Source organism: Miscanthus floridulus, chromosome 7 (genome assembly GCF_019320115.1).
Source record: "Miscanthus floridulus cultivar M001 chromosome 7, ASM1932011v1, whole genome shotgun sequence".
NCBI lineage: Eukaryota > Viridiplantae > Streptophyta > Magnoliopsida > Poales > Poaceae > Miscanthus > Miscanthus floridulus.
The window spans coordinates 50,736,706-50,753,800 of record NC_089586.1 but is presented as its reverse complement, the minus strand read 5'-3'; the positions used below and the strand labels follow the sequence as shown (position 1 = coordinate 50,753,800).

General features: G+C 43.3%; 4 protein-coding genes across 5 annotated transcripts; 1 reads left to right on the top strand and 3 right to left on the bottom strand.

The window, feature by feature from the left end:
* Nucleotides 1-740: 740 nt before the first annotated feature.
* On the bottom strand, nt 741-3,053 carry LOC136465503 (uncharacterized). The gene is made up of 4 exons (XM_066464208.1): nt 2,986-3,053; nt 2,014-2,902; nt 1,110-1,284; nt 741-748 (listed from the first exon to the last, which is right to left on the bottom strand). Exons 1-4 carry the CDS (start codon nt 3,051-3,053, stop codon nt 741-743), a joined length of 1,140 nt encoding a protein of 379 aa, XP_066320305.1.
* A 1,560-nt stretch (nt 3,054-4,613) lies between these two features.
* On the bottom strand, nt 4,614-6,653 carry LOC136466978 (U1 small nuclear ribonucleoprotein C-2-like). 2 transcript variants are annotated; one of them, XM_066465522.1, is made up of 4 exons: nt 6,508-6,653; nt 6,170-6,212; nt 5,572-5,613; nt 4,614-5,467 (listed from the first exon to the last, which is right to left on the bottom strand). In XM_066465522.1, exons 1-4 carry the CDS (start codon nt 6,513-6,515, stop codon nt 5,291-5,293), a joined length of 270 nt encoding a protein of 89 aa, XP_066321619.1. In that variant the 5' UTR covers nt 6,516-6,653; the 3' UTR covers nt 4,614-5,290. The 2 variants fall into 2 exon arrangements, with proteins under 2 accessions (XP_066321619.1, XP_066321618.1); XM_066465521.1 differs by having other exon boundaries at nt 4,614-5,491; nt 6,508-6,652.
* Nucleotides 6,654-6,729: 76 nt separating this feature from the next.
* LOC136466977 (pentatricopeptide repeat-containing protein At3g16010-like) lies at nt 6,730-12,039 on the top strand. Its single transcript, XM_066465520.1, has 2 exons — nt 6,730-6,935; nt 9,985-12,039. Exons 1-2 carry the CDS (start codon nt 6,854-6,856, stop codon nt 11,817-11,819), a joined length of 1,917 nt encoding a protein of 638 aa, XP_066321617.1. The 5' UTR covers nt 6,730-6,853; the 3' UTR covers nt 11,820-12,039.
* A 1,188-nt stretch (nt 12,040-13,227) lies between these two features.
* Nucleotides 13,228-16,854, bottom strand: LOC136463214 (uncharacterized). Its single transcript, XM_066462232.1, has 7 exons — nt 16,585-16,854; nt 15,560-15,670; nt 15,357-15,455; nt 15,159-15,269; nt 14,761-15,061; nt 14,251-14,390; nt 13,228-14,105 (listed from the first exon to the last, which is right to left on the bottom strand). The coding sequence occupies exons 1-7, from the start codon at nt 16,726-16,728 to the stop codon at nt 13,554-13,556; spliced, it is 1,458 nt and encodes a 485-aa protein (XP_066318329.1). The 5' UTR covers nt 16,729-16,854; the 3' UTR covers nt 13,228-13,553.
* Between the last annotated feature and the right edge of the window lie 241 nt (nt 16,855-17,095).

Here is a 17,095-nt window from a genome sequence, read left to right as displayed (position 1 = left end):
GTGTTTGATGACATAAGGAAAGGACTCGATGAATTCAACCCACTTGGCATGCCTACGGTTCAGTTTTGCTTGACTACGGATGTGTTTCAATGATTCATGATCAGAATGTATGACAAACTCTTTGGGCCACAAATAATACTGCCATGTTTCCAAAGTCCAAACTAGAGCAAGCAATTCCTTATCATAAGTAGAATAGTTCAAACTAGGGCCACTCAACTTTTCACTGAAATACGCCACAGGTTTTCCCTCTTGTAACAGCACACCACCCAACCCAATTCCACTAGCATCACGTTCAAGCTCAAAGGTTTTGTTGAAATCAGGAAGTTGGAGTAAAGGTGCATGAGTTAACTTATCTTTGAGTGTGTTGAAAGCATCCTGTTGGGCTGCAGCCCAAGTGAAGGTTGCACCCTTCTTGGTGAGTTCATGCAGCGGGGCTGCAATGGTGCTGAAGTCCTTCACAAATCGACGGTAGAAACCAGCAAGTCCTAGAAAACTCCGCACTTGTGTGACCGTGCAGGGAACAGGCCAGCTGTGTATGGCCTCAACCTTGGCTTGATCAACTTCGATTCCCTGCGGTGTCACAACATATCCAAGAAAAGAGACTCGATCTGTGCAAAAGGTGCACTTCTCAAGATTGCCAAACAAGTGTGCATCCCGAAGAGCATTGAAAATGGCACGCAAATGATCAAGATGTTCCTCTAATGATCTACTATATATCAAGATGTCATCAAAGTATACCACTACAAATCTGCCAATAAAAGAGCGTAAAACCTCGTTCATTAATCTCATGAAAGTGCTGGGTGCATTAGTCAATCCAAAGGGCATGACAAGCCATTCATATAAACCAAACTTAGTTTTAAACGTTGTTTTCCATTCATCTCCTAGCTTCATACGAATCTGGTGGTAACCACTACGCAAATCAATTTTAGAGAACACAATTGAGCCACTCAATTCATCAAGCATATCATCTAACCTTGGAATAGGATGACGATATCTGATTGTGATGTTGTTTATCGCTCTACAATCAACACACATGCGCCATGATCCATCCTTCTTAGGAACTAAAAGCACGGGAACGGCACAAGGGCTAAGAGACTCACGCACATAACCTTTGTTGAGCAATTCTTGTACTTGTCTCTGAATCTCTTTTGTCTCGTCTGGGTTGGTCCAATACGGCGCACGATTAGGCAAGGAAGCCCCAAGGATGAGGTCAATCTGGTGTTCAATCCCTCGAATTGGTGGCAGCCCCGGTGGTACCTCCTTTGGAAAAACATCGGCATACTCCTGCAAAAGATTAGTGACAGCAGGAGATAAAGAAATAGATGTATCTTCGAGTGAAAATAAAGTTTCTTTGCAAACCAAAGCATAGCAAACAGTAGTACTAGCATCAATCTCATCCAAATCAGATTTGGTGGCAAAGTAACAAGAGCCTTTCAGCTTGATCTCATTTTTATTATGATGAACAGATTTGCTAGACTTCTTCTTATGTTTCTCAAGTTCATTAGCGACAATCTAATTTTCACTAGCAACAGCCTGATTCTTAAGTTTGCTAGATCTAGCAAGTTCATCTCTTAGAATAGACTCAGGGGACATGGGGTGCAACACAATCTTCTTGTCATTATGCACAAAAGAGTATTGATTTGTTTTACCAGAGTGCAAGGAATCTTTATCAAACTGCCATGGCCTACCTAACAATATAGAGCATGCTTGCATAGGCACAACATCGTAGTCAATGGAATCATGATAAGAACCAATGGCAAACTCTACCCTTACCAATCAGGTTACCTTCACCTTGCCGCTGCTGTTAAGCCACTGAATGTAGTAAGGCTGCGGGTGTGGTTTTGTGCTCAATGAAAGCTTCTCCACCATTTCAGCACTTGCCAAGTTGTTGCAGCTTCCTCCATCTATGATCACATGGCAAGAGTGTTCCTTGATCACACACTTGGTTTGAAACAAAGTGTGGCGCTGATTTTGTTCAGCCCTCTCCATTTGGGCACTTAGCACCCGCTGCACCATGAGGCTCTCATAGCGCTCAGCAGCTTCAGCCCTAATGTGCTCTTCGTCTTGTTGGAAATCATCTCCTTCCGCTACATTGTTAGCAGCAAGCAAAGCATATGTTTCTTCATCAAAATCACTAGCAGAGGAATACCCACCATCAGCTCGCACAATCATCACACGTGTGCTTGGGCAGTCCTTGCGTATGTGGCCATATCCTTTGCAGCGTAGGCACTGAATATCCCTTGTTCTCCCCGTGGATCCCACCGAGGATGAACTCTTGGCAGATGTAGCCGTTGCTCCTCTAGTTGGTTCACTTGGGCATGGTACAGAATTTGTTGTAGAGAAGCGTGGCTTGATGGTCGAGGAAGATTGTGGGGGTGCACGCGTTGACGGTGCAGCAGCATTGGAGGGTGTCCACGGGCTAGCACGATCTGCAGGAATGTTAGCCCTCATGCTAGCTCGTCGTCCCTGCACTTCTCGTTCAGCTTTACAAGCAAGGTGAAATAAACGTTTGATAGAATTATATTCCTTATAAGCTAGAATGTCCTGAATCTCCCGGTTCAGCCCACCCATAAATCTAGCTATGGCACCATCCTCATTTTCCTCTAGCCCGCAACGAAGCATACCCATTTGTAGCTCTTGATAGTACTCTTCTACAGATTTGGATCCTTGCCTCAATTGTTGCAACTTATGTAAAAGATCACGGGCATAATAAGAAGGAACAAATCTGGCCCACATGACCCATTTCAAAGCATCCCAAGTTGGTGTGTTATTTGGGTTCTTACGATGGTATTCAGACCACCAAACAGAGGCAAAGTTAGTAAACTCACTAGTTGCAGCCCTAACACGTTTGTCCTCAGGGAAATCATGGCAAGTAAATTTCTGATCAATAGCTAATTCCCAACTAAGGTACATATCAGGATTATACCTCCCATCAAAAGCAGGTATGGTGAATTTAATCTTGCCAAATGAGTCATCGGCACGTACCTCTTGCCGTGGTCGGCGAGGACCTGTCTCATGGCGGCGACGATGTTGTCCGATGCGTCGATGACCATTCAGCTCCTCATCAAGCTCAGTGTCCGCTGCATATTCTTCTTCATCATGACCAGCAGCACTGCCCATAGTGTTGTTGTTGTTGTGATTGCGTCGTTCGAAACCATCACAGCGATTCTGTTCCATCCTCTCCAATCGCTCCAAGACACCTACAAGAGATGTATTAACAGAACCAAGAGTGCCTTCCAAGGAAGCCAACTTGCTGTTGGTCTCAATCTGAGCCGTCTCCAATTGACCAAGGCGCTCATTGGTGACATGAACATCCTCATCAAGGTGTTCAGCATGGAGCCTCACTTTGCGTTCAAAGTGTTGCAGCAAGGCTTTTGATCGAGGTGATTGTGGAGGGGTCCTTTCACCTTCTCCTACCATGGTTAGTATGTAGCAAGGGAATCACAAGAAAATATGTCCTACCAACTAACTGAATTAGATGGCAACAATTTTCATTCTCTCAGCATGTGCAACCGAGTTCTTACATGTCCTTACCTTGCTATGCAGATGGTATTGGCGACGACAAGAACAACACAAGTAGTAGCAAGTAGAACCCTGTGACGTTGTAGATAATTTGTGGAGCTGTAGGTGGCTTAAAAAATCAAGGTACAACTGGAACCACATTAGTCAATGCAAGTTGAATAAGTGTTCAAAGATAGTATCGTGCTGGTCCTAGGCTAACCCGTGCTAGAGACGCGAGCCTAGACACAAATGTTGTCACCGGACAGTAGCAAACAATGGAAATGATGAGAGTAAATAGCATCAACTTAACCCTTCTTTCTTTCTTTCTTTCTTTCCTCCTTTTTCTTTCTTTTTCTTTTCTATTTTCTTTTCTTTTCTTTTCTTTTCGACAAGTAGCGCACAAACTGAACTTTTGCAATATGATTATAACAAGAATGCAGTAAGTAGCATAGACTTTCTTTTACTAGGGATAAGGATTGCAACAAGTAGTACAAATATGCAATTTGAACTCTCTTATTTTCAGAACTGAGTGTACTCAGATTTGCACCAAAAGGACAGGTGCATAAGGTAGTGTTTGTGTAGGCGCGGCTAAAGGTGATGGTGGTGAGGGTTTCAGCGAAAAGGTAGAGAAAGCAGCGGCTGAAGTAGGGAGGGGGGGAAGGCAACAGCGGATTGTGTGGTGACTAAAACGTGACAAGAACTCGAAACAAGGATTAGAACCTAAGAACCAGCACTTGACACCACGATGTAAAGCACAAACTCAACAAGCAAAGAACTAAGCAGATCAGCAAGGCTCAAACTTGAGTTTGGAATTTCAGTTCTATCCTATTTTTATATTTCTGGACTATAGATAAAGTAATGAACGGTAAATCACTCACCAAAGAACCTTGCTCTAATTACCACATGATGGGACTAGGGGTTGTTCCTGATCTTTTGGTGAGTGTGGATAAACTCGATTTAGGGTGGATTCGACGTTGGCTGTCCGACTACAACGACCACAAGGTTGCTACGCCTTAGCAACAGGTACACCGGCTCCGATTGTGATGTTCTTGCCGTGCCAAGAACACCAAGAACCTACAAGCAACCGAGAACAAGCAAGAATAAGATGAACAGGCAAATAACTCACGGATTTAAACCAAAGGCTGAATCTGAATCACAAGTTGGGGTCTTGAAACAAGCAAATCGGATGGTCTAGCCGACACATGCGTTTACAGGGAAGAAGCAGCAGCTATCTTGCATCTAAACAAAACCCACCCTCATTCTGATGGCTGCTGGCTCTATTTATAAGGAGGAGAGCACAAGGGGGAGTGGTAAACCCTAATCTGGGCGTCCCTCAAAGGGTTGTAGTTAGTACAAGGCCCAGGCCCAAGCTGTAGGTCTCTGCGTCCTTTGGCTTGCTGCACACAGCTTCGGTAGATTCTGATAGTGGGGTTGGACCCATGTGAAAGAGGACGACGCGCTCTTTCCAACAAGTCAAAAACCAGCTTCATTGGATCTCGTATCAAGGAGTAATGGTACTTTTGATGGAGTGTCCCCTGCTGTCTCGAGATGAGCTGTGCGCCCCATTAATGATGATTCCCACTTGTTCAGCTGCTCCATCCTCATCATGGGGTCTAAACATGAGGCAATGGAGTCTTTCCTAAGAATAAGACAATCATCACCATAATTTAGTAGCATCCAATTCTGAGACGAGTTTGTATGAACAGCGAAGAACGACTTTACCTGATAATTAAGTTGTCGTGCTTGAGCTCTTGTCATCGGACCTTATTATGCAGCAGGTGTGGTTGTATCAATGGAAGGATGTCCTCAGGGTTGGCAGAATTGGAAGACGAGGGCGTGCCACAGCTCCTGGGAATGAGAGCATATGTTGGTTGAAAGGGGCACGTGCCTGGAAAGCTGCAGCTTGTCCAAGATGCTCCTTGATTCTTTGATCAATTAAACTTTGAGTTTGCTGCTCCTCAAATTGCTGATAGTAGGTTCGAACATTAGCCTAGAATATTTCAAATAAGGTTGAGATTATACAAAAACACATTGGGACTATGGAGATTATACAAAGAATAAAATAAATACCTTGTGTTTGTATCCAGCATTGTGCTGCTTCCGGACAGATGGCTGCAACATTTTTTACAAAGTAGTCAACTCAGGTTTCAAAAAGAAGACGAGAAATAAAAACAGAGTACATGGTAGCAAAGAACAGACAGCATTATTGGATCTATACAGTTTGCAGAAGCAACTACGCTGAAATCACTTGTATGCAATATATGAAAGTCTAAAAGGGAGAACACCTATTTCAGTTCAAGAAAGACAATAGAACTGTAGTTTGTGAATATCTCATACATTATGCAAGCCTGAATAGGCAGCTACCTAGTGCATGGTTACATAAAGGATGGAGCACTACAGTCTATATTGAGCATCAATAATTTCAAGGACCACACAATGGGAGCTAGAAACAAAACTGAATTGAGCCACTGAGATGAACAAACATCAACAAGTGGCATAAATAACTCTTATTTAGCTTATGTTCATTAAAGCTTATACTTGGCAGGTGGCAGCAACACAACTTATGCTTAGATTAGATTACTGCATGCAATCCTAAGGAAACCTCCGAAGAAATGATGAGCCTGCTACATGTCTGTAGCCTAAAATTCAAGCACAACAAGACACTCACCGAGTCATGGATCAGGTAGGTGTCGCAGTAGTCACAGTAATACCTGCACGGTAAGAACAAGAGACAAGTCAGAACACGAGCTAAGACATAAATCGAAAGGAACATATATAACAACGGAGCACAGACAGAGGCAGGTAGTATCATCTAACCGGCTCCCGGCGAGCAAACCCAGACCCTAATCCTACCGCAACGTGGAATCGACCAGCGAGATCTTGGCGCAAATCATGGGACGCCAGTGCTAGGGTTTCAAATCCAACGCCTATCACCCCCACCCCACCCCACAACCGCACCCCCGTGGATGGACATATGGTGAGTAACCAAGACAAAGAAGCACTCGCCGAGGCATCGCAGCGGCGGAGGACGGCAGTGGAGGAGAAGGGGATCTCGTCTCGGTCGACAATGGGGTCGGAGGCTTGGAGCAGGGGCACCAGACTCTGCTGCGCCCTAAAGACGAGCCGCTCGAGAGTCCAGCCTTCCTAAACCCTCCAATACGAGCCGCTCGAGAGTTCAGCCTTCCAGGACCCTTAAAGGGTTGGGCCGGTCAATGGCAAGTAGGCCCATCCGAATCGGGCTCGATGATGGCCCATAAGCTGAGCCCTGACCACCGGCCACCGCCCCTGCGTAGCGAGTACTTCGCCCTCGTCATTCGTCAAGGCGCAGCGCAGCCGCCGCTGGCGGCCAGAGATGGCGCGTCGCGGTGTACAGCTCCTGGTGGCACGGGGGATCTCCTCGTCGCAGTGCCTGTCTCGGAGGATCAAGCAAACAGGTGAGGCGCGTCTTTCTTCTTTCACTTATTTCGGTTTCCTAGCTCGCTTTCGAGAAATTTCGGGTAGTGTCAGTACCCTGGCTATCAGTGTAGTGTATGGGTGTGCTTAGCACATTTTTGGATTCCGCATGAAGTTTTAATGAGAACTAGATTCATCTAAGTAAGGTCGGATTTATAGAGATCGGACAAAATCGAAAGCAGTGTAGTGGTAGTGGGGCTATGAAGTTGGGATGGATGTGGATTTGTGTTGGGAAACATGCTTTCAACCACCTGGTGTATCCAAAAGAAAAAGAAAAAAAAACGATGGATTCTTTTGATATGTCACCAGAATGCAGAGTGAGGAGTGGTGATGTTCTGTATATGGCTACAACAACGACAACAATATAATCTTTCAGTCCCAAACAAGTTAAGGCTACGGTTGAAACCCACCGAGAGCCCTAAGTCACAGTTCAGGCACTTCAATAGCTGCTTTTCAAGCACTCCTATTCAAACATAGATCTCTAGGTATATCCCAAACTTTTAAATATCTTTTTATTGCCTCCCCTCATGTCAATTTCGGTCTTCCTCTACCTCTCCTCATATTATTAGTTGGGCTTAGGACTCCACAATGCACTGGTGTCTCTGGAGGTATCCTTTGGATATGGTCAAACCATCTCAACTGATGGTGGATAAGCTTTTCTTCGATTGGTGCTACCCCTAGGCGATCACGTATATTATGGTTCCAAACTTGGTCCATTCTTGTGTGACCACAAATCCATCGCAACATATGCATTTCTGCAACACTCAGTTGTTGAACATATCGAATCTTTGTAGGCCAACATTCTGCTCCATACAACATAGCCGGTCTAATCGCCGTTCTATAAAACTTGCCTTTTAGTTTTTGTGGTACCCTCTTGTCACAGACAATGCCAAAAGCTTGTCGCCACTTGATCCACCTTGCTTTGATTCTATGGCTAACATCCGCATCAATATCTACATCCCTCTATAGCATCGATCCCAGATATTGAAAGGTATCCTTCTTAGGCACTACTTGACCTTCCAAACTCATATCTCCCTCCTCCTGTGCAGCTCCGTCAAAGTCGCATCTCATGTATTTGGTTTTAGTTCTGCTCAATCTAATACCTTTAGACTTAAGGGTCTGTCGTCATAACTCTAGTTTCCTATTTACTCCTGTCTGGCTTTCGTCCACTAACACTACATCATCGGCGAACAACATACACCAAGGGACATCTCCTTGTATGTTCCTGGTAACCTCATCCATTACCAAGGCAAAGAGATACGGGCTTAAGGCTGACCCTTGATGAAGTCCAATTTTAATCGAGAAGTAATCTGTGTTACCATCGTTTGTTCGAACACTAGTCATAACATTGGTGTGCATGTCCTTGATGAGGGTCATGTACTTTGATGGGACTTTATGTTTGTCCAAAGCCCACCACGTACCATTTCTTGTTATCTTGTCAGAAGCCTTCTCCAAGTCAATGGAAACCATGTGGAGGTCCTTCTTCTGCTCTCTAAACCGCTTCATAACTTATCTTATTAAGAAGATTGCTTCTGTGATTGATCTTCTGGGCATGAAACCAAATCGGTTCGTTGATATCTGCATCGTTCCTCGCAGGCGCTGCTCGATGACTCTCTCCCATAGCATCATAGTGTGGCTCATCAACTTAATTCCTCGATAATTAGTACAACTTTGGATATCTCCCTTATTCTTGTAGATTGGTACCAATATGTTTTTTCTCCATTCCTCAAGCATCTTGTTCGATCGAAAGATATTGTTAAACATCTTGGTTAGCCATTCTATAGCTATATACCCGACACATCTCCACACCTTGATTGGAATACCATCAGAGCCCATCGCTCTGCCCCCTTTCATCCTTTTCAAGGCTTCTCTGACCTCCAATTCTTAAATCATCCGCACAAAGCGCCTGTTAGTGTCATCAAACCAGTTGTCTAGCTGAACGGTGGTGTTCTCGTTCTCACCATTGAACAATTTATCAAAATACTCTTGCCATCAATGCCTGATCTCATCCTCCTTCACCAAGAGTTGCTCCCTCTCATCCTTTATACACTTGACTTGGTTGAAGTCCCTTGTCTTCCTATTGTGAGCAATAGCCATCCTATAAATGTCCTTCTCTCCTTCCTTCGTACTCAAACATTGGTAAAGGTCCTCATATGCCCGCCCCTTTGCCTCACTCACCGCTCGTTTTGCAGTCTTCTTTGCCACCTTGTACTTCTCTATGTTGTCTGCACACCTGTCATGATACAAGTGCTTACAGCACTACTTCTTTTTCTTAGTAGCCTTTTGCACATCTTCATTACACCACCAAGTGTCCTTCGAGTCGCATCTGCTCCCTTTGGTCACTCCAAGCACCTCTGAAGCAACCTTCCGAACGCATGTTGCCATCTTCTCCCACATGCTATTTGCATCACCTTCATCCTTTCAAGGGCCCTCTTCAATGACCTTTTCATTAAAGACCTTTGATGCCTTCCCTTCTAATTTCCACCACTTCGTTCTAGCAACCCTAGCTTGTTTGTTCCCACGAGCTTGCACCAGAAAGCGGAAGTCAGCCACCACCAGCTTGTGTTGAGCGACCACACATTCTCCAGGTATCACCTTACAGTCCACGCAGCAAAAATTGTATTGCAGTTTGTTTTATTTGGGTTCTGTTAGAGCTTGTGGGAATTCCCAACCTCAGCTTTATAATTGCAAAAGGGAAGATATTACATAAGTCAGATTTGATGAATTGACACATAATATGTCTGTTGATATTAAGTAATGTAATGTGAAATTTGCTATGTTTAGTATGAGTAAATTAATTCCTATGTTCAGTCAGTACCAGAAACCAAGTAGAATGAATTTCCTACAAACATAGTTCACAAGTTGTCCTTCCAGATTAGAAGCTGAAGCGAGTCTTGATTTGATGTGCGTTTTGTTAGTTTTTAGTTTTAAACAAAAAAAAAGAGCTTTTCTGATGATGACTGAAATGCCATGTTTTTTCTTACTATCTTTTCCCCTTCCCTTGACCACTCTTGATTTTTTGGCTTTCAGAAAGTGAGATTGTTCGGATGTTTCATCCTCCAGTTCGTCAAAGTGAGGAAGCAATAGCAACCATTGTGCCAAGATACACACATTCTGTGCGTGTCTTGGATGAGAGGTTCATTAGGATCCTGAAGATATTCAAGTGGGGCCCTGATGCTGAGAAGGCACTGGAGGTTCTCATGCTTAGAGTTGATCACTGGTTGGTACGGGAGGTTATGAAAACTGACATTGGGGTCAACGTGAAGATGCAGTTCTTTAGATGGGCTGCAAAGCGGAGGAATTATGAGCATGACACATCCACTTACATGGCATTGATACGTTGTTTGGAAGTAGTGGAGCAGTATGGTGAGATGTGGAAGATGATCCAAGAAATGGTACGGAACCCCATTTGTGTTGTCACCCCAACAGAGCTTTCAGAGGTAGTTCGGATGCTGGGGAATGCTAAGATGGTCAGCAAGGCAATTGCAATCTTCTACCAGATCAAAACGCGGAAGTGTCAGCCAACTGCGCAGGCATATAACAGCATGATAATAATGTTGATGCATGAGGGCCAATATGAGAAAGTCCATGAACTATACAATGAGATGAGCACTGAGGGTCATTGCTTACCAGACACTATGACATACAGTGCACTGATTTCTGCTTTTTGCAAACTAGGTCGCCGTGATTCAGCAATTCAGTTGTTGAATGAGATGAAGGAGAACGGAATGCAGCCAACTACTAAGATATATACAATGTTAATAGCTTTGTTTTTCAAATTCGATGATGTTCATGGAGCATTGAGTTTGTTTGAAGAGATGAGGCATCAGTATTGCCGACCGGATGTATTTACTTACACTGAGTTGATCAGGGGCCTTGGTAAAGCTGGAAGAATAGATGAAGCATATCACTTCTTCTATGAAATGCAGCGAGAAGGCTGCAGGCCAGACACAGTTGTTATGAATAATATGATAAATTTCTTAGGCAAGGCTGGTCGTTTGGATGATGCTATGAAGTTGTTTCAGGAGATGGGAACATTGCGGTGCACTCCTAGTGTAGTGACATACAATACTATCATAAAAGCACTTTTTGAATCAAAATCTCGTGCTTCTGAGGTTCCATCTTGGTTTGAGAGAATGAAGGAAAGTGGAATCTCCCCCAGTTCATTCACCTATTCTATCCTGATTGATGGATTCTGCAAAACCAACAGGATGGAGAAGGCCATGATGCTACTGGAGGAGATGGATGAAAAGGGTTTCCCTCCATGTCCAGCGGCATATTGCAGCCTGATTGATGCTCTTGGAAAAGCTAAGCGCTATGATCTTGCTTGTGAGCTTTTTCAGGAACTAAAGGAAAACTGCGGCTCGTCCAGTGCTCGGGTATATGCAGTTATGATTAAACACTTAGGAAAGGCTGGACGGCTTGATGATGCTATAAATATGTTTGACGAAATGAACAAACTTGGTTGTGCTCCTGATGTTTATGCGTACAATGCTCTCATGTCCGGATTAGCAAGAACGGGCATGCTTGATGAAGCTCTTAGTACAATGAGAAGAATGCAAGAACATGGGTGTATTCCTGATATCAATTCATACAATATTATCCTTAACGGGCTGGCAAAAACAGGAGGACCTCATCGTGCAATGGAGATGCTTTCTAACATGAAACAATCTAAAGTAAGACCTGATGTTGTCTCTTATAATACTGTCCTTGGTGCCTTGAGTCATGCTGGCATGTTTGAGGAGGCAGCAAAGCTGATGAAAGAGATGAATACATTGGGGTTTGAGTATGATCTTATTACATATTCGTCTATACTTGAAGCTATTGGAAAGGTTGATCATGAATATACTGGCCAAGGTTGCTGATGGGCAATAGATGGGTGTTGTTTGTTTTCCACAAAACACACCTAATGCAGGCTTTCTTTCTTGAAAAAAAACATTCTTTTGGAGAGCTTTATCTGTTTGCATGTGTGAAAAGATGTGCCTCATGCTTACTCAGGTGAATTGTTGTAAAAGAAAATACTGAACACTGAAACTGATCAAACTGTAAAGGTGTATATTTCACTAATTGATCATGTCTCCTGTATTGTCCAGTCCTATTACTTTTGAGTATCTTTTGCTAATACACAATTACAAGTCTAACTACAGTTAGTTTTTGCGAAGGTGTGAATCATCTGACATTTTTTTCCTGAAAGGTTTGAGATCACTGAAGCACAAGCCTAACTACTATATGTTGAGATGTTTCTTCAGCAACCCACATTCACTGGTATACATTCCTGAAGTCCAAGCAGGTGTTACTGTGCACAACTCTAATTTTTTCAATCATTCTATTACAGTGAAAGAAAATATGGAACACTTATTTGTCACACATTTCTCTTGTGTGGCCATGCCCTGGATTTGGACATGGATAAATGCTGGTGTCCTTTTGATGTTGGCACTGCTGAAACTGACTTTTATTTTCGGTTACTACTCCAATGGGTTACATTTCTCAGCTGCTGAAACAGGATGGTAGCATATAGATGTTCCATGGAAAAGAAAGGTTCCTGGGTCAAGCTATGTAGGTTCTTGAGTCAAGCTATGTAGGTTCCTGGGTCAAGCTATGTAGGCATCCACATTGCAGATCTACCTTCCGCTACTAGCATGTAAAGCAAGATTCCATTCCACCGGAAGACAATGCAAGAGCAAGAAGGCAAGTTTGGGATCAAAACTAATCTGAAGGCACATGAAGTTGCATGCTTAACTATTAGCCTCTGACAGCGCCTTTTGTTCCTGGGATTCCTGTATAAACTGTGCATGTATGGTCCTTGCCATATACAGATATACGCTCATGCACTTAGCATAGCTCAACGGCATGTGAACAATCACATTGTTTTTTGAAAGTGAATGTCATCACATGACAGGTTCGTGCACTTGTTCCTGAATCCTGGTCCTGACCATGGTCATACCTGGGCCAGCTGATGGGGGCCAGTGATGTGAAGCTGAGGAAAAGAACTGGTCATGTAAATTTTAGTTAGGATTCAAATTGAGTTACTTCAACTGTCCAATCTGAATTGTTTATGCACGTACATATCAGAAATCCAGTTTTGACTGAAACATCAACTCAGCCTGACATATCAGAATCATGGGATGATCAACATGCCATATGTGGTACTGGCTATTCCACAGATGTCAAATATTTTTAGAAGATCCAGAAATGAATGAACGAGCTATGCTCGCACCAAATAAATCTTGCGGTCTTAATTACTTATGTAGGGAAGCACCGGACCTCTGACGCTGATTGTTAGGGCATGAATGTATGTATAATTGTATATACACATGTTATATATTTATTTATATGTATACCTCATCTGGAATAATATAGGAATTCAGGGAACTACATGCAGTTTGCTACTACACTGCTATTGTTGGACGGCATCAACCTAGCAATGGCTAGATACAAGTATACAACAGAAAGAATAGCCAAAAGCGTTTAAAGATCAACTAGATACAACAGAAAGAATAGCCAAAAGCGTTTAAAGATCAGACCCTGTCGTACGGCCATAACTTCATCTTTGGAGACAAGCAAGAGATAATCAAGAAAAAATCTCCTGAATTTACATGTCACTGCAATTGCTGTTGTCTGGAAATCTGGCGAAGCCCTGCTTCCAGATCTTCCAACGTGATCGTGATCATAGTATCAGTGTCATTGCAGTTGAAATCAAGCCGTGAATCCAGGTTCTCACGGGCATTGATGAGCAGTGTGTCTACAAGGCCTCCATTCATCTGTTTCCGCCGCTCTTCGGTGGTCTCTCTGGCAATCAGCTCTCCAATGACTTCAATGCTGCAGCTTGGGTGTAGCTTAAACCCATAAAGCAAGCTACTCTCACTTGGGCTCTTCATCTTCATATGTAGGATCTCTGCTAGTTCTGTCGTGCTGAAATCGTCAAAATAGAAGAATTTTGTGACCCGCCTACAGAAGCCATCATTCGAGGCGATGACTCGCTTCATTGGCTCACAGTACCCAGCAAATATGACAACTATCTTGCCACTGTCCATTACAGACATTATTTCCTCCAAGGCTTCTAAACCATAATCCTTGTCATCAGATTTTTGCATTGGTATCAACCTGTAAGCTTCATCCACGAAGAGAATACCTCCCTCTGCGTCTTGTATCTGTTGAGCCATATCATGGTAACAATGTATTAATGTAAGGTAGAACATGTAGAAATAAGTTCAGAATTTGTTTCGCAATTTCTCTGAAATTGAAAAGTGCAACTGACAAAGCCTTTCTGACAAAAAAAAATCGAGGATAAAATACCTTCCTTCTAGTCTTTGCTCCAGTATGCCCCACGAATTCTCCAACAAGATCAGTTCGCTGAACTTCAGTTACTTTGTCAGTAGGGAGAATTCCAACCATGTGAAGGAGCTTTCCAAGAATTCGAGCAACCATAGTTTTGCCTGCAATAGAGGATGGATAGTATAAACAGAATATTGATGTTTTCAGTAACTATCTTACCTGAAACTTGTGCATTTTACTGCACTGTACGTGTAAGTGCAAAATGTAGAAGCAGGCAAAATTACAAAGAATGTAGCCTTTTAAGGACATGTTTAGCCAAACTTTTAGGTAACTACTCTTAGTTCATGATCAGAGCAAAAGCTCCCAACAAGATGTTTAGTATCGCATAGCTGATTGTAACTGTACCATACAAACCCAATGCAATGATGTGCAACACTATGAAAGCACCCTAAGGATAAACCATGGCAAAGCACTTGATCATAGAACTGAACTGTGATAACACAAAAAAGGTTGCTTCTTTCGAAATTTTACCAGTTCCCGGATTGCCAAGAAATGCCATATGGGGAGCTCTCCTTCTAGCAATCCCTAAGCCCATAGCCCGTCGCTTCTCATCAAAAAGCATTCCCCTTGCCCATCGGCGCAATTGCATTTTTAGCTCCTGCAATCCAACAATTTGTGATATTGCCTCTTCCAACTCTGACATTGCTTTCCCTTCGAGGCATGACATGAGAGCTTTCTTTTTTCTTTGCTCTTCCATATGATGAGTGAGGAGTTTCAGCAGCTTCTCACTACCAGCTCCTCCCGGAATATGATTTAAGGGCATTTTGCCTTCCTGGTGAAAAGATGTTATAACAAACCTTACCACATTGTAAATTATAATATGATTTTAAACAAGTAATTTAAAACCATTACTGTGAATCAAGTAGTACATCATCTTTTGCAAAGCAATCCGCGTTGTAGCTTAGTAACACGCTAACTGTGCTGCAGTCTCCAGCTTGAAGTGCATGCCAGACAGCTAAGTGCAATGGTGTCATGCCGTTCTGCACAACCATGAGTTGAACATATCAAATTTTGTGCGTGCAATAAGACAATCTCAACGGAAATGAAAAGAAATAGGTAGATCATACATTGGCTTTGGCTTCTATGTGTGCACCATGTTCAAGGAGTAGATTTGTTGATCCGCAAGAACTGTTCTTCACTGCCATATGCAGAGGAGTCTCTCCATACTGTCAAAAAATGAGATAATTGGTTTATGCATTAAGCTCGATGCATGAAAGAAGTGTGGCAGAGTACCCAATCAGATGCAAAAGAAATGTGGCAACATAATTACCATGTTCTTTGCCTCCAGATCAACTGTTTCTGCACCTTGCTGGTTAAGCAAGAACTTGACTATTTCTGTATTATTGTAGCCAGCAGCAACATGAAGTGGTGTTTGACACATCTGCAAATTACTATATTTTCAGAGAGGCTAGATTGCACAATGTTCCATGCAGTACTTAATAAATCTAATTAGTTTCTGCCTGTAAATGACTAGTTTGCGCTGCGCCCGGAAGGCAATTAAAGCCACAATTGCCAGCAAATAAAGTCAGGTTCAGGTTAGTGCATTACGGCAGCATAGTGATTAATCAGGTCCACAAAACAGAAAGGTCTAAACTCTAGATCAGCAAATTGAAGGCGATAAGAAGGGACACGAATGCGAGCCTGCCTAATGGAAATGGCCGCAGAATTTTTTTGAATTATAAAAGCAAATCGTAATTACATCAGACCTAACGATTTAATCTTGCCTGCAAAGAACCAAAGAAGCAAGATAAAACAAATCTCGAGAGTGAATCCGGGGATCTTTTTTAAACAAACAAGAAGAAATGAAAAATACAATAAAAATATCAATCATTAGTATCATCTTCTTGGCGCAGAAGCATGGAAACGGCAGAGACAGAAGGAACCAGACGAGAAACGCATCGGCTACACAATGGAGCAAATGAGCAATTAAGTCCCATTCAGGAGCGAACGCAAGCTAAACGCGCACTAAAGAAGAACGGGGACGAGGAGCAAACGCCACCCCGCCGCCCAAGAAATCTGTTCCAAGAAAAAGGAACTATAGAAAGCACAATACCAAAGGGCAAATTAGCCAGCGCTGCCTCACCGCCCGGGGCAAAATTCAAGAATCGGCTCAAGAAAATCAAGCTACGTTTACACGACTCCGAGCAAACTCACATTTCTAGAAATTAAAGAAAAAGAAATCAGTTCCTAATGAATCTAATACGCTCACCCCTCACAGCAAGTATCAAGAACAGTGAAACCGACCAAAGATCGCATTTCTTTAAGCGAGAAAAGAAGCACGGATGCTGCACGCACCACGGGATTCTTGTCGTTGAGGAGGGCGGGGTTCTCCCGCAGCTTCCTCTGGACGCCGGCGAAGTCGCCGGCGCGCGCAAGACCGTGGATGGTCTCGGCTTTGACCGGCCGAGGCCTCGGCCCCCCGTTCTGGCTCCCCGGCATCTCCTCCCTCCCCCTCCTGTGAACCTCCGCCTCCGCGAGCGCTCTCCGTGTGAGTGAGAGTGTGAGGAGGAGCCGTCGAGGAGGAGGAAGAAAAAGGAGGCGACGGCGAGGCCGTCAAGAGGACGGGGCGACCCGGACCAATGCTTTCGCTGTAATTGGCCTTTTAAAAATAGTCGCGTTTCTCACATTAATTTTTGTTTTTTTTTTATTTTTATTAGTTTTTTTTCTTGTTTTATTTTTGGCATGTATCCCGGATTGTCTTGTTTCATTTTGTCGTGCGAGAAAACTATTTTCTTTGTTTTCCTCTTTTCCACATGCAAAAGTATTTGCTTGCTCTTGTAAGTAGTTTGGCTATTCTCTATTTTAC